This window comes from Salmo trutta, chromosome 22 (genome assembly GCF_901001165.1).
Source record: "Salmo trutta chromosome 22, fSalTru1.1, whole genome shotgun sequence".
NCBI classification, from domain to species: Eukaryota; Metazoa; Chordata; class Actinopteri; order Salmoniformes; family Salmonidae; genus Salmo; species Salmo trutta.
Window position 1 is genome coordinate 23,389,295 of NC_042978.1, and position 15,204 is coordinate 23,404,498.

At 43.6% G+C, this 15,204-nt stretch overlaps 1 protein-coding gene across 4 annotated transcripts in view; it reads left to right on the forward strand.

The window, feature by feature from the left end:
• cep350 (centrosomal protein 350) overlaps positions 1–15,147 on the forward strand; it is a 35,503-nt gene extending 20,356 nt beyond the window's left edge. For 2 of the 4 annotated variants that reach the window (XM_029707300.1, XM_029707302.1), the window contains exons 22-38: positions 147–343; positions 1,262–1,458; positions 1,678–1,765; positions 2,055–2,207; positions 2,380–2,537; positions 4,244–4,366; positions 5,829–6,061; positions 6,268–6,455; positions 7,315–7,450; positions 7,939–8,099; positions 8,201–8,337; positions 8,435–8,517; positions 8,646–10,432; positions 10,935–11,399; positions 11,513–11,659; positions 11,764–11,886; positions 11,986–15,147. In XM_029707300.1, coding sequence (XP_029563160.1) covers positions 147–343; positions 1,262–1,458; positions 1,678–1,765; positions 2,055–2,207; positions 2,380–2,537; positions 4,244–4,366; positions 5,829–6,061; positions 6,268–6,455; positions 7,315–7,450; positions 7,939–8,099; positions 8,201–8,337; positions 8,435–8,517; positions 8,646–10,432; positions 10,935–11,399; positions 11,513–11,659; positions 11,764–11,886; positions 11,986–12,150 — 4,541 coding nt within the window. In that variant the 3' untranslated portion in view covers positions 12,151–15,147. The remainder of the gene's footprint in view (positions 1–146; positions 344–1,261; positions 1,459–1,677; positions 1,766–2,054; positions 2,208–2,379; positions 2,538–4,243; positions 4,367–5,828; positions 6,062–6,267; positions 6,456–7,314; positions 7,451–7,938; positions 8,100–8,200; positions 8,338–8,434; positions 8,518–8,645; positions 10,433–10,934; positions 11,400–11,512; positions 11,660–11,763; positions 11,887–11,985) is intronic. The other 2 variants (XM_029707303.1, XM_029707304.1) reach the window with 2 other exon arrangements.
• Positions 15,148–15,204: the final 57 nt, after the last annotated feature.

A 15,204-nucleotide genomic window follows, 5' to 3' on the forward strand; every position in this document is an offset into this window, starting at 1 on the left:
AAAGGTGACATTCTGTCCTGTAACCTCATATAAAGCCAAATTTAACATCGCTTCACTGTCCAAATATGTATGGAGGAGAGTGTAAATAACCTGGAGTCTCTTAGAAAGTTATCTATGTTTCCCCTCTCCAATCTGTCCCTATACAGACAGCACCTCAGTTGCTACAGAGTACTCTCTGAAGTTTGATGAGTCCATGACGGAAGATGAGATTGAGGAACGTTCGTTCCGCTCTCTGCTTCCCTCTGAGTCTCACCGGCGGGGAGCGGTGGAGAAGAGAGGTCCCCGTGAGGAGTCAGACAACCAACCCAGTCAGGAGAAGACCACAGAACAGGACAGCTCCAAGGTTAGTTTGACACCTCATCGCAATAGTTGTAATTCTGGCAAAATAGCAAGGCTACTCAAATAATAATTGGCCTCCACAGTACGGAAATCCTAGCGCTTATCCAAAAGCTTAAGTGTACTAGTTTACTTGGAGAGGTTTCTGCCTATCCTTGAATTAACTAGCACATAATGCTTATCTAGCATTTAGCCCTATTTGACCTCATTAATGGTGAAATTATATCTTCTCTCTAGTATTTTGGCAGCAGCATCTGTCTTAGCTCTTAATGTCAAGCCACAGTGGCAGCTCCCTGTCTCTCTGAAGGGCTCAGTGTTCAGTCCCTGAGATGAAGTATGAGGGAGTGTGCCTGGGCATACTGAGGCCAGGAAAGACCTGCCTGCCTTGTAGGGCTCCACTGGCCAGGGCATCAGAGAGACTGGGAAAGCCTGCACAACTCATTTCTACCCTGGGAACAATAAACGTGCTGTGTTCCCCAGTCCGCTTAACTGCTCCTAGGAGATTCCCTTCCTGGCTGTATCCCTCTCTCCCCAACCTGTACTCAGTCCTCTCAAACCCAAGGAGGAGAGGTGGGCTGTGGTGCAGATAAGAGAGGGTGGAGAACCATACACCGTTGTTCACACCTGGCTGCCACATGTGGAGATGCTCTTGTACAAACCTTGGCCTTCATTGGGCCTGTGTGTTTTATCTGAATAGACTTAGGTATTTACAACACGTATTCTATGTAGCAACCACCTCACGGACAGCGGCCTCTCCCACGCCTCAGTCTGTTTGCCAGCCGAATAAACATTTAACCAGTGGCCAGAGTGATTTTCCATCTATCACTGTTTGCTCTCTGTGTATGCCCCGTTTCCTTACTGATAAGGCTTTGTGGTATTTGTGTGTGAGTGACTCACTGTCCCCTCTACCTCTCTGCCCCCCTAGCAGCAGCAGCAGGATGGCAGCATGCCCTTCTCTAGTGGGCAGGACAGCTTCTCCAGGTTCACCATGGACATGGTGCGTCAGTACATGAAGGAGGAGGAGGTGCGCGCCCACCACCAGAGCTCCCTGCTGCGCCTGCGACAGAAGGCTCTTAAGGAGAAAACCAAGGCCGAGCTCGCCTGGCTGGAGCATCAGAAAAGGCACTGGTTTACTTTTATTAGTGTCCATGTTGTCCAATTAATAGTGTCTCATTCCCCGCTAAATGTAATGTTTTGTTTTCTGTCATGTCCTCCAATGATTCATATACAGTAACCACGAGAGAAATTCAACAGAACACATTGACCAATACTAGACTCCATTTGCCACTTCTGTCCTCATTTTGCATTCATGATCTCACTTTCTCCTTTCTGACCACATAGGCGCTTCAGAGACAAGGGTGAAGATGACAAGATGCCGCCCATCAGAAAGAAGCAAAGAGGCCTACTGATGAAACTTCAACAGGAGCAGGTAACTAACTTACTAAGGGCTTGATTCAGTCTGTGTCGCTGAAGTTTAGCTCTGTGGTGTGATTGGCATTTAAAGGCAATTTCTCCTCTTTCGCGGAGACTGCATTCACTGTAAACTCAGCATTTGTCTGCTCAATCGGGAAATGACCTTTCAATTTGAAGCACACTATAGCACTTAACTTCAGCGTTACGGATTGAATCGAGCCTTAAATCTCTGCCCATCTCACCTGCTCCCATAACTGCCCATCTGTAATGCTGAGTGACCATGATCCTGTGTGTGTGGCGTCCAGGCGGAAATCAAGTGTCTGCAGGAGGCCAACAGGGCAGCCAGGAAGGAGAGGCAGCTGCTGCTCAAACAGCAGGAGGAGATAGAGAGGATGAGATACACCACCCTCAAGCTGAAGGAGCGCCTGAAGTGTGCCAGCACCGGTGACACCCCACCGGTCAGTACTACCAACACCTTTCATCTTATTCCTATCTGAGACGCATACACTTCTTATTCATGGAGATACTGAGCTGAACTTCACAAAGACATGCTTTTTGTGTTATTCATATGTCTAAAACAATGCTACATGGTCTCATAAAGAGTTGAAATGATCCATCTGTGTCCTACAGGAGACTCCAGTGTCAGAGCCCATAGATGTGACAGCTTCCCCCAGTGCTGCGATATCAGACGGGGACGTGCGCAGTGCCTCTCCCCTCTCAGTGTCTGGCAGTGAGACCAGCAGCATCATGCAGAAGCTCAAGAAGATGCGCTCTCACATGGAGGAGAAGTAATTTTCTCTTCTATTAATAACTACACTGTCCAAATTTCTATTGACAACTCAAATGTCTAATTGACTGTCTTCATGGACTCTTTTTTTCAACTTTAGGGGTTATAACAGGATTCACTAAGATGGACAATATTACGCTACCATTCTGGTCACTGAATTTTAATTTATAGCAACTTTTAAACAGCTGAAATTACCATATTTGATAACCATATCTTTATGGTTGTGATTGTTGTCATACACTGACGAGTGAACAAAACTATAATCCTGTTCTCACATTGGCCATGTCAATCATTCAAGCTGTTTGCTTTATTATTCACAAGGAATTAGCTAGCCACCTCAGTCTGAGCTTCTCTTAGTGAAAACAATGGAGTCCAAATCACTATTGCCTTGTGAAAGTGGGGGAATGGCTTGACTAGACACCCTGATCCTTAACCTGTGGTGTGGATATGATTATAAGCATGCTTCCTGTCCTCTATAGATAGAGTGCGTTCTCTCTCACCCCTGTACTAATCATTAGAATATTAACAATATGAACCAGAGCAGATATGTATTGTAAAATGTCTGTCTGGTGTCTCGTACAAGCAACCAGGGCAGGTTTAAGTCTGTGTTAAAAATGTGGTTGTGTGACTCTGGGGCTCACATGATGGTTATACAACCAGACCTGCACACTGACTGAACTCATTTCTGTACTTGAACATTCTGCAGTACAGGTCCTAACAAACGTTCAGTTGTTGTGGCGTTTTAGGATTTGGAACTTTCTTTCAAGAACGTCATCAGTACTAATTCTAGAGCTAATGATTCCTTGAATTTATAAAATGACCAAATAACACAAACTGAAGGTACTTAATATCACGGCTAAACATGAGAGGTCGCTGTCAATTTGAGCCTAGACTTTATTTTCTATAGGGAACTAACAAGCTGCTTGTAGCCATGCCTCTGTCTGCTCGCTAGCTTTGGTCTTCTAACAATCTGCCCTTTCATTATGTAAACAGCCTCTATTTGAATCATGCCCTAGTGTTATTATTATTGTGTTGATCATAGTGAAGGTTTGTGTGCTTTTAGCCTGGGTTTTATTCTAATGAAGTCCAGATCAGTAGTTAAAAACATCAACAAAATGATCACCCACCACATTTGCAAGTTTTTGCAAAAATCATCTAATCTCCCCAAATTCCTCAATCCAGTGCATTTAATTAAAGAGAAGCATTATGTCCAGTGTGGTGCAAAATGAGACAAAGGCCTCTCTCTTAACCCGTAAGGATTATCATTTATCAGTCACACCTAGCTCCCGTCTCTGGCACCGCCACCACTGCACGCATTCACACATGGCTACACATTACTAGACACCAGCGATTCATTGTAGTCCGGCTCCAAAGACAAACACGCACTACATCCTTGCCATTGTCCTGGCTCACGTCTGATGAAAAGGACTGGGTTTTAATACCCCTTTAAAGCACTGCCAACAACACAAAGCCCTGGCGCAGTAATTAAGTACATTCATTCTCTTAGAATGAAACATGAAACATTCGGTGCAATAAAACACATGCTTACTCACTGCTGTCTTCTCTCTCTCCCCCTCTTGTCTCTGTGGTTGTTTTTCTATTACTTCCTATTCTCTCTATTTTGCTTGTTTTTTTTCTCATTTTCCAACTCATGTTTTGTTGTTTTTCTCTGTGTGTCATGTGTCCACTTGCTTTGTTATGTTGTAGACACTGCTCTCCTGTGCACTACTTCTTCTGTGTGTTTACGGCCCACCACTGGGCCTCTCTCAGTCTCTGTTTCCCCAATCTCCATCCCAACCTCCAGCTGTTTATCTACAACCAGTTGGTCAGGTACAGTGCTGCTCTCGCCTCTCACTGCTGCCTCTGTCCCATGGAGCATGCTTGTGTTCAGCCACTACCACTAGTGGAAGCATGGGTGGAATGGTGTGTGTGTGGGGGGGGGGGGGGTCTGCTAGGGTCTTGCCAGGTTATTTAAAAAAAAAAAATTCCAATAATTGGGGAATTGAAAGCTTGAAAAACGCAAACCAAAGTCACCAGGCATTGCATGTACGATCACAACCGTATGCATGAAGGGGCACAGAAGTAATACAATTCAAAAAGAAGTGAAAAACAAAAGGCATTTTTGTCAATAATAATATGACCTCTCTTTGACCTGCTTTGGTCAAAGGTCATATTCATGTTAATATGGTTGGCCTGATTAAGCGAGACTCTCCCATTGAACAGCGAGAGCTCACTGTGGTGTTGCTTGGAGGCGCTCATTTAACTCTCATTCAGAGTGAATAAATCATGATCTGCATCTCCTAATATTCCTCATATTCATGCCACTCACTACTTAGTTGGAACAAAGTCCCTAAGATTAAATGCTGAGATATTAGGCTACAACCCATCTATGAGAAAGACCCATCTATGTGAAAGACGTGGTGCTTTAACATATGATAAAGGGTTTCATCTGATTTAATGAGCCCAGTAAATCTTCACTGATTTTCCTGATTAGGTAACTGTTGCTTGTGATAGGCTAATGAGAATATATATCAAGTGGGCTTAATAGAATTGGGAGCACAGTCTAGACCAAGGCCCTACAGTATCTTTCCCAACTTCAGTATGAATTAGGCTGGTGCAAGAGGGAGTGAGACAAAGCCAAACAACACAGTACTGTCTGGTACTTCTACTAATTATAGTCAATATGCAAAATAGCTGTTTAACTTGCATTGCATAACGCACCAGTCCTTTTCAATGTATAGTATAAATCCAAGCAATGGAGAAAGAATGTGAATGTCTTTTCTCTCAGCAGTGTACGTGGGAAATGCATTTTGACTCTTGTGTTGTGTACAATTGATGTTGAAGTTACACCCATAGAGACATTTTGGATATTCTGTGGTGCGGTTTTGTATTGGACAGAGATGTTTGAGAGGAGTTAAATCAAATGCATGATGTTGGCCTGATGATCAGGTTGCCACCACACTTTGTTTCTGTTTTTCCCCATTTTGACCAAATGCTTTTACTCTGTTGTTTGGGGAAGAGTTTTGGTGACTTGTGCACTATGGTGTCAAAATGAAACCATGTCTATTGAGGTAAACATGGTTTGTTGTGTGTGTGTGGGCGATCCCATAGGTTTTGAGTTTGCAGTGAAGATCGGCAGGGGGTGGTTGGGTTGACTGTTTGGACTGCTGGTGGCTCTGCTAGCATCTGCAATAATGCCATCATTTCACTGCTCCTCATGTAGATTGTGCCCTTTGTGCTTTCTCTCCTCCTCCACCCTTCTTTCCATTCCTCCGCTCCTCCCCACCATCAGGTTCCTGACCAAGCGGGAGCAGGGTTTGATGCAGAGGCGGAGGCATGCGGAGGAGCTGCTGGAGTGGAAGCAGAGGCTGGATGCTGAGGAGGCAGAGGTGAGGCACATGGAGAAGCAGGCCGTGGCTGCCTGGGATAGAGAGTGTCCTAGAGACCAAGGCCAGAGGTCAGAACAGAGAGAGAGCCCCAACGCCAGCCCCAGCCAGCACAGCCCTGAGGGCAGAACTGACAGAGGTGAGAAAGAGGTTGTGTATGACATGAAATAAATGGGCACCTGGTAGTATACAGTCATTTCTGTTTACTGCCTGTTATCAGGTAATGTGTTTGCTTGCCTTATGTCATATACTTTTATGAATGACAGAACGCTAGCTGCGTCTCAATGTTTGAGGCTGCAGGTCTATCTACCAGTCTTGACCCATGACCTTTGTGTATCTCCTCAGACTCTGTGAGTGAGGGTGACTACTCCCCAGTGGTGACTGGCTCCAGCGTGCACACAGAGCTATCTGGGTCCCAGCAGCCAGACATCCCCTCCACTGATCAGCCTTGCTCTGTCTCTGAGCTGCCCTCTGCCCAGCACAGCCCCTCTATCTACACCCAGGACTTTGACTCCCCCTCTGCGAGCAGGAGGGTAAGGCCCTGTGCATGTTGGGATTTCATGTTATGCAGTAATGTATTTATACAGTAGAAAGACATTGATTACATGTGTTTATTAGCCTTTCCATAAGATTAGGAAATAATGTTTAAAAGAAATCAAAAGCAGCATGTGAAGGGAATATGGAGGGAATTGTATAATGAGTTAACAGAATCTGTTTCCCTCCTGAGCGCAAATTGAGACTTTGTTAGCTCTCTCTTCCCATCGCTGGGCAGCTCAGTGAATGCAGGCCTTTGTCCAGGCTCCAGGATCAGTTGCTGCTTTCAGTGAATTGTCACTTCTCGTGATCAATGAATTTGTGCTACTTGATTGTTTTGTTACATGCAGTATTGTTAATCAACTGCCCTATTAGGTCAAGAAAAAAATCACTACTTTCACCCAAATTGTGAAAAACATAATATGTAGTTATCTGAGTTAAATCATTTTAGGAATGTACATTTTTTCAGTCATTTAGCGGACGCTCTTAACCAGAGCCACCTACAGGAGCAATTAGTGTAAGTGCCTTGCTCAAGGGAACAAAGACTGATTTTTCACCTAGTTGACTAGTTGACTCGATGACACCTAGTTGACTCGATGATTCTCATCTGGTTAATGGCCCAACGCTCTTAACCGCTACCTGCAGCCATGTGCAAATGGGCTATAAGCAAGAAGACTAAAACAAGGCAGAATATGGCATATATGAATCCATTAGGGACACTGCCGTTTTGAGCGTGTTTGTTTTTGTGTATGTGTGAGATGCTTGGCATGGTTAGTTAGTTGGAGCATGCTGTTGTGGTGAATGTGAGACTGTGTCATGAATTCCCCTTGGACCCTATCTTTTTACTCTGTTGAACAGTCTCCTTCACCAAAAGCCAGCCTCGACACTAACACACACCCAGAGGGCAGCAGCAGCAAGATGCAGCTCTGTTCCTTCTCCAGGACCGGCAGCCACGACCCCAAGGCCACTGACACCCCTTCAGGCATACACACAGGTGAGTTGGTCCCAATGTCGGAGCAGTAGTCCCTTCCAAACTGGGACATTATTTTGTATTTTCTGTTGGATATGTTGAAAGGCAGAATAGAAAGATGACTGACTGTGCAGGCATAATGTGATACTGTAAGAAAAGGATTGTGCGTGCAGTTCTCTGATGCTCAACCTGCTTAGTTGTGTTATGGGAGTATGGAAGCTTCCTGCCTGTGTCACCGAGCTACATTCATAGTCCTTAAACTGTTGCTGATTCTGTGTAAATATCATGGTGGGAATTTCAATCTTCAGGTTTTTACCATTAACCATAACATGTACTTGTGCATGCATTTTTGGAGTATCCTATGAATGTTGGTATTGACAAACACCAAATAATGACATATTTACGCCCCTCCCCACTCAGATTTTGAGTTCTGTAGCTCTAATTTGGATTACTTTATACTAATCAGTCTGGTATGGAGTTAGCATTCTAACCATACTTATTGTGCCACACAGAGCCCGTGTCAGATCAGAGAGACATCGAGAGCCGTATCCGTGCCCTGAAAGAGGAGCTGCGCAAACGCAAGTCTGTGGTGTACCATCTGAAGAAAGAGCAGAAGAAGAGGCACAAAGAGCGTCTGAAAGCCCAGGAGGCCAGCCTACTGAAGCAGCTAGAGGTCAGCGTGTGTCTGTCAGAGAATCCTAGCATGCCCTGCTCCATTCAATGACATATCAAAAAGAGTGACTGACTTTTTTGTTGTTGTTTTCTTACGTCTAGTCCTATAATGACTTCATTGAGAAGACCAAGACTGAGTTGAATAAGGAACCAAACTCGACACCCTCTGCCAAGCCTCAAATCAAGGCCCCCATCTCAGCCACAGAGAAGCCCAAGATTAAACCACAACCTCCTTACAGGTACACCATCGCACTTCACTATATGTATGATTCGCAAACTGATCAATTGGTCTGCTTTCATGGGATCTTAATTGGAATATTCTAATATTCTCCCCAGGTCTGAAACCAGCAAAAACGGGAAGGTTGTCTCTGACTCTGAGAAAGCTGAGAAGACCCGTCCACATTCTCCAGTTGGACAAGGTAGGTTGTGGATAAGCACTGTCAATAAGTGTATTTTTCTACTCAAAATACTTTCTAAGACTTAGACATTTGTGCCCATACTGTGATCATAACACACATTGTTTAGTGCGTTGTTGATTTGTTTTCAGATGACCGCACACAATCTGGGCTCAGTAAATATACCTCAGGGCATGAGGAGTCCTTAGACGAGGACCCCCCTACAGTCACCCCAACTCCAGTGTATGGGAGTCCAGAGCACACCAACGGTCTAAGGGGCCTGCTGTCCCCCGAGCATCTCCCCAGGCAGCCTTCTGAGGGGGCACTCCCTCTGAGGGAGCCAGCCAGACCACAGGCCACCGACTCGGGGGATGAGAGCGTTGTCTCCAGCCTCCGGTCAGAGGTCATGGAGGAGCTGGACTCTGTGAAGTCTGAAGGCTCTGAGCATTCTCATTCCCGTTCTGAAGACCGACACTTTGACCATCTACTCAAACTTGACCTAGAGCAGAGACCAGCTTCCCAGCAGCACCAGTCTCTGTCTGAACATGTTTCCATAAAGAAAGGAGAACAAGGGCTTTCCCCGATAAGCAGTCTTGATGTTGATGAGAAATCACCATCCCCCATTAAAGAGCGATCATACAACCCTGAGTCTGATGCTATTTCATCAAATAGGGACTTTTCAGCCAAGGGTAAGGAGGCTTCTCCTTCAGCTGATGATTATCATGAAGACTTTGAATCCTCAGTGGAGTCGTCACTCAGGGAGGACAACCAAGGCTCCAAACCTACCTCACCGTCCCGCCAAGAGACCAGGGAGGCTTCCCACAGTAGGTCACCCTTCTACAGTAGTGAGGAGGATATCGGTGAAGAGCTGAGTGAAAGATCTGGAGCTAGTTCTGGCAGTCCTTGCTCTGAAAGACTTCTGGGCCTGAAGAGCCAGACCAAGGATTCCCAGGAGAAGGTCATTAGTTCAAACCGCTCCCCAACTATCTCCCCTTCCCAGACACCACCTTCACAATCAGTGGATGAAATGCCTAACTTCACCATTGGGGACAGGGTTTTAGTGAGCAACGTCCAGCCTGGTACACTTAGATTCAAGGGCCACACCAGCTTTGCCAACGGCTTCTGGGCTGGAGTAGAGCTGGACAAGTTTGAGGGAAGCAACAATGGCACCTACAATGAGATGGTTTACTTTGAGTGTGAAGAGGGCCATGGCATCTTCGCTCCTCCAGACAAGATCTCCCATCTGCCAGATAAGTTTGAGATCTATGTGGAAACCACAGAGGATGAGGACTCTTTCCTTGACGACCAGTCTGAAGATGAGCCAAAGAAACACCACATTGAGAAGACACACGGGGGGAATCTGAGAAATAGAAAAGAGGAAACATCTCAGAAGAGTTATGATTCTGAAGACAAAGGACCTACTGATGTGAATGATGGTCCAGCTGAACACAAGATAAACCTGACCAACTCGCATGAGTTCAAAGAGGGAGAGTATCCAATGTCCAATGGAAGAACCAAGACAATCATTCTGGACCTTGAAGATGTGCATACCAGTCTCTTCAGTACTGACATAGACAGTAAGATAGCCTTGGGGAAGAAAACTCTTAATGAGACCACTACCCTAATTGAGAGGAAAGGCCTAGATACCCATCAGAAGTTTACTCCAGAGCAAACCGTGGAGAAAGACGCCCTCAGTGCTTTTGCAGATAAGCTCCTCAACAACTTCATGAAAGATGCTGTGAAGCAATTCGCACAGATCAGAAAGGCCAAAGAAGAGAAGATATCAGCTTCTAATCAAACGCAAGATTACCTTTTTAATGATGAGGGTGGGGAGACTGTCTCCCAACCACAGTCTGTAGCACAAAGAGATGGTCTGCCCTTCTTCCTAGATGCAGAGCAAGAAGAGCAAGTCTCCTCTCCAGAACTCTGTAACCGGCCTGTGAGTTCATCTGACCCTTTCTAAAGACATTTATAGAGTAAATGTTCTAAGTGTTAAAACAAATAATTTACTCCTCCAATAATGTGATATCCTGAAATCACATAATGTGTAACACATTGAATTTCAAATGTATAAATTCCTAGTTTTTCAGTTAAAGTGCTTAAGAGACTTGATCTAGTAAATGATTAAACAGAACTGATAAGATAACTGAGGAGAAATGTAGCAATAATTGCATTTAGCAGCACTATCGATAACCATCCTGTCTTGATTTGACCTCAAAAGACCTCAATGCGATTTGTTTGAGTCCGAAGGTCAAACGACAACTGGGACCAAGAGGCTTATGTTGACAGATATCCAGTTGAATTTGGTGCTCTATTTTCTTCCCTTTTGTAGATTTTCATCACAGTCTAACATAAACTTTTAGTTTTATTTTTTTTTATTTTTTACTGTGAGTGACTTGTCTTTCCTCCCTCCCTCTCTCCCTCCCGCTCTCTTTCTGTAGGAGAGTCCAGTGTTGGGGGCCAGTGGTCAGGAGGAGTTGGCCAAACGTCTGGCTGAGCTGAAGCTGAGCCGCGAGCTACTGGATGAACTGGGAGACGAGCAGGACTGGTTCGATGAGGACTATGGCCTCAGCTCTCATAGAGAGCAGCAGAGACAAAAACGGAGGCAGCAGCAGGAAGAAGAGGGGCTGTCTGCTGGCTCAGGATGCCAGGTGAAGACCCCACCCAGACCAGAGCTGCCCCTGCAGCCCAAGCTCCCTGAGCAGCCTGCTATGGTGGTTCCCCACTCCGCACCCGAAGTGGAGAAACTGGTCCATGCTGCCACCCAGGAGATCTGGGACAGATTTAAACTGGGCCAGGGCACACAGACCCTCGCTGGTCTCCCCGTCCTCAAGCCTTCAGAGGAGTTCCTGGGCTGCGATACCATAGGCCAGGATAAAGGTCAATGTGTTCGCAGCTACAGACAGGTAAGACCACATTGAAAAGGATTTGCCACAAAAAATGTATACTATATGAAATCCTCAAGACCCATGTAATTTATTGAAATGTATCCACTGACATAACCTTTGCTTATCTGCAGGCTGTATATGACTTAACATGGGAGATCATCCAGGAGATCTTTGCAGAGGATCCTAACGCCCATCAGCCTCAGTGGGTGAAGCCTCGACGCATGAACTCCTCCTACTTCCATAGAGTAAAGAGCCCTGGCGACATCACCAGGGTTCAGGTGTGTATTCCATGTTTATGGTGACATCCAATATGGGTAACACTTCAGTGTTGGTGGTTTGATTTTCTAAGATCACAATGTAATATTTAACCTTGTCTTCTAAGGTGTTCATCACCACCGAGGTATTGAAGCTGTATGGCCTGAAGAAAGACCACAACCAGAAAACAGATTGGCAGAAGATGTTGAAATTCGGGAGGAAAAAACGGGATCGAGTAGATCATATTCTGGTAAGGGCATTGAACAGTAACTTCAGGAGTAACTCATTGTGAATTTTCCAATTTCAAAAAGTCCTTTATTTTCTGATAGTAAGTATTGTGTGTTTTCAGGTCCAGGAGCTTCACGAGGAAGAGTCTCAGTGGGTGAACTATGATGAAGATGAGCTCTACGTCAAGATGCAGTTGGCTGACGGGATCTTTGATGCATTAATAAAGGACACAGCAGAAGTTCTCTCTCAAATTCAGGAGAAGAGATCAAAAAGAGCCCTTTCCTGAGCTTTTAAACCTCTGTTTTAAACCCACCTTCCAACAGACATTTCCTCCCACAGCCAATGTGCCAATGATCTCCGGATGCCTTCATTTCAGTCAAACTGGTACCTCTCTGCTACACAGATTTGGATCAGCTAATTGTGGATCTACCACATGTCTTACACCAAACATCTTTGATCCAGCCTTTAACCAATATGTTAAGCCTCCCACGCTGGCCCACCTGTTCATGGCCAGTCAAAGATGGAGTAGACCTTGTTTTGCATTAAATTAATCAATGCTGCTAAATGTAATGTTCCATGACAAACTCATGGTTTTTGTGATGAGCACAGGGGTAATTTGACAAGACACTAAAGACAGCGGCATTGAGAAGCAGTCTGGGTCATCTACAAACGGGACGATAAGGATTAGAGTATGGAAGAGTCATTGGGGTTATCAGATTTTTTTTAAATTATAGTATACAAATAAATATTTTGCCTCCTGTATTGTGATATTTATTGTGAACTATTTGATTAGGATTTTTTTTTTTTGAATTTGTAAGTAATCTTGCTGTTAACATGTTTAGAAACAAAGTTTATTTTAGCATTTTGTAAAACAGACTGATGAAATAACAAAGCACAAAAATAAATGGGAATGGCAATTCATTGTATAGGGATTTAAAGGGAATGTTGTTGAAAAGACCTGCAAAGATACCTATTTGTATTTAATATTTAAATATCTTAATATTAGTAATTGATGGATTTGAACACTGTCCCTTTTCTTCCATTGTTTTACCTGTTAACTAGCCTCTTGGCCACAAACAGATACCAAGAGGTTGTACACGGTTAGTTTAGAAACCTTTCATTCTGTTATGCTGGATTCAAGCCTTAAGATGAGCTTTTTACCTGTTTCAGTTAAAGTGCCTCTTTTTTTGTTCTGTATGATTATGAATTGCCTCACTCAAGAAGAGCAACACAATTTACAGGCCTTAAATGCTGTCTCTACTCTTACGGACCTCCTTTCTTTTAATGTTATTTACATATATACCATGTTTTTCATAAATACCTAAAGGATAACTTTTCCCCAACTGGGTAAACCTTCCGTCTCTGCCTTATTCTGTGTCTCCCGAAGCATAGTTCTATCAGAGAACACCTTCTTGAAATCCCCCATTTGCCTTTTTGGCATTTGAGTCACTAATTCAGAAACATTACAAATGCAATACAGACAAGCAAGTATTGCATTTCTAATGTTTCTGAATCAGTGACTCAAATGCCATTTATGGTAGGTAGATAAACTAGCTTCTGTGTCGTTATGCCTCTGTGGGTGTCACTGATGATGCACATTTGATATACTGTAATGGAATCAAGTGTTCTCGCCATTCGTCCACGTACACAATGGCTTTTGCATCATGGCAACAAGTGAGTCATGGATTAATCTGTGTGGGTCGTAGCATTCAACATCGATGTTCAAGGGCTTACTCTTCTTTAGCTATTTTAGTCCAAAAATACTGTGCTGTAGCTACAGATGAATTTAACATGCATGACTATGCTTGTCAACTGTAATGTCTGTTAGCAAAGTGACTTTAATGGTGGTATTGAAAGTTTTCATACCAATTAGCATTTACCACCACTGTTCTTGTACTGGACGAAGGGGTAGATATTTAAACTGTCTATTGCTAGGGCTCTGACTGTACATTTTCCTTTGATACCCGTTTCTCCATGATATGCCTAATTTCCGGTCCCTAGATGTGTTTAATGAGAGAACTATGATGTGATTAGTACCTAGGAAATGCATTTCCACAAGGCTGTGTATTGCAACACTTCCTCAGGGATTGACATTTAGGGATGCCCTATTTTGGGGCGGCAGGTAGCCAAGTGGTTAGAGCGTTGGGCCAGTAACCGAAAGGTTGGTGGATCAAATCCCCGAGCTGACAAGGTAAAAATCTGTCGTTCTGCCCCTGAACAAGGCAGTTAACCCACTGTTCCTAGGCTGTCATTGTAAATAAGAATTTGTTCTTAACTGACTTGCCTAGTTAAATTAAAAAAATACCAAACTGCAAATAATTTCATAAGCCTAAAATTGATATTTCTGGGTCCTCCCAGTTAAGTGAAAGAACATGTGTGGCAAGTTGAGCCTGGTGAGATGTTATTTGTATTGACAACCATTATACTAAGAATATCAGTACTGATGTTTCTGATTCCTCCCATATGTGTAGGTGAAAGGCAGGCAATATGACACTTCTGAGTGTAAATACGACTAATAAAACTAAATGGCTCATTTACATTTATCTTTGGGTAACTGAAAAATACTCCTGACATGTCCGACTTCAATGTCTAGAATGCTTAAAAAAAAATCTGAATTGATTGTAGTTTGGGGATGGAATGTCCCATTTATATCTATGCAGTATTTGTTGGTTGGATACATTGTTTTACAAGCCAGCTTTGTAGTCTCATTGAATAACAAGTTGAAGTTCTCTGGGCCTCTGGGACAGTCAAAATGCCTCAAATTGTTTTCAAACTGCTGTCTGTCTCTCGGATTGTGTTGGGCCTTACTGTGAAAGGCATAAGCTGAGGCACACCAAACAATGTTTTATAGAGATGCTGACTAATGGAGAGTAAATTATAAAAATAAAAAGTCTCACATGAATTATGCTCCCAAACATTGAATGGGAATAACAACAGCATGCAGTGCCTTCAGGGTTCCCTTGCTATGAGGACAGGGATTTCTATTCCAAAATGGTTGGATAATCAAATGACTTGTAGACTAGTGAAATCTTTCTGCATCTTTAAAGTGTATGAATATTTATAATAATGTACTACTGTGAGGTGCACTTGAAGACTTGTAAATTGTTTTATGGGGTGTTCTTGTATATTCACAATCTCCTGTTGGATCTTAATCACTATTGAACCTATACGATTATTGTAAAATAAACACTGTTCACTTTGCGGATATGTATATAGTATACATATATATTTGTTAACTAAATTGAACTTTGAAATTGTAAATAAAGCTTTCATTATTTCCACATATTAAATGTTGTATTACCTGCAAAAAAAAACACTTGCTTTTGGTGCTCAGTGCCTC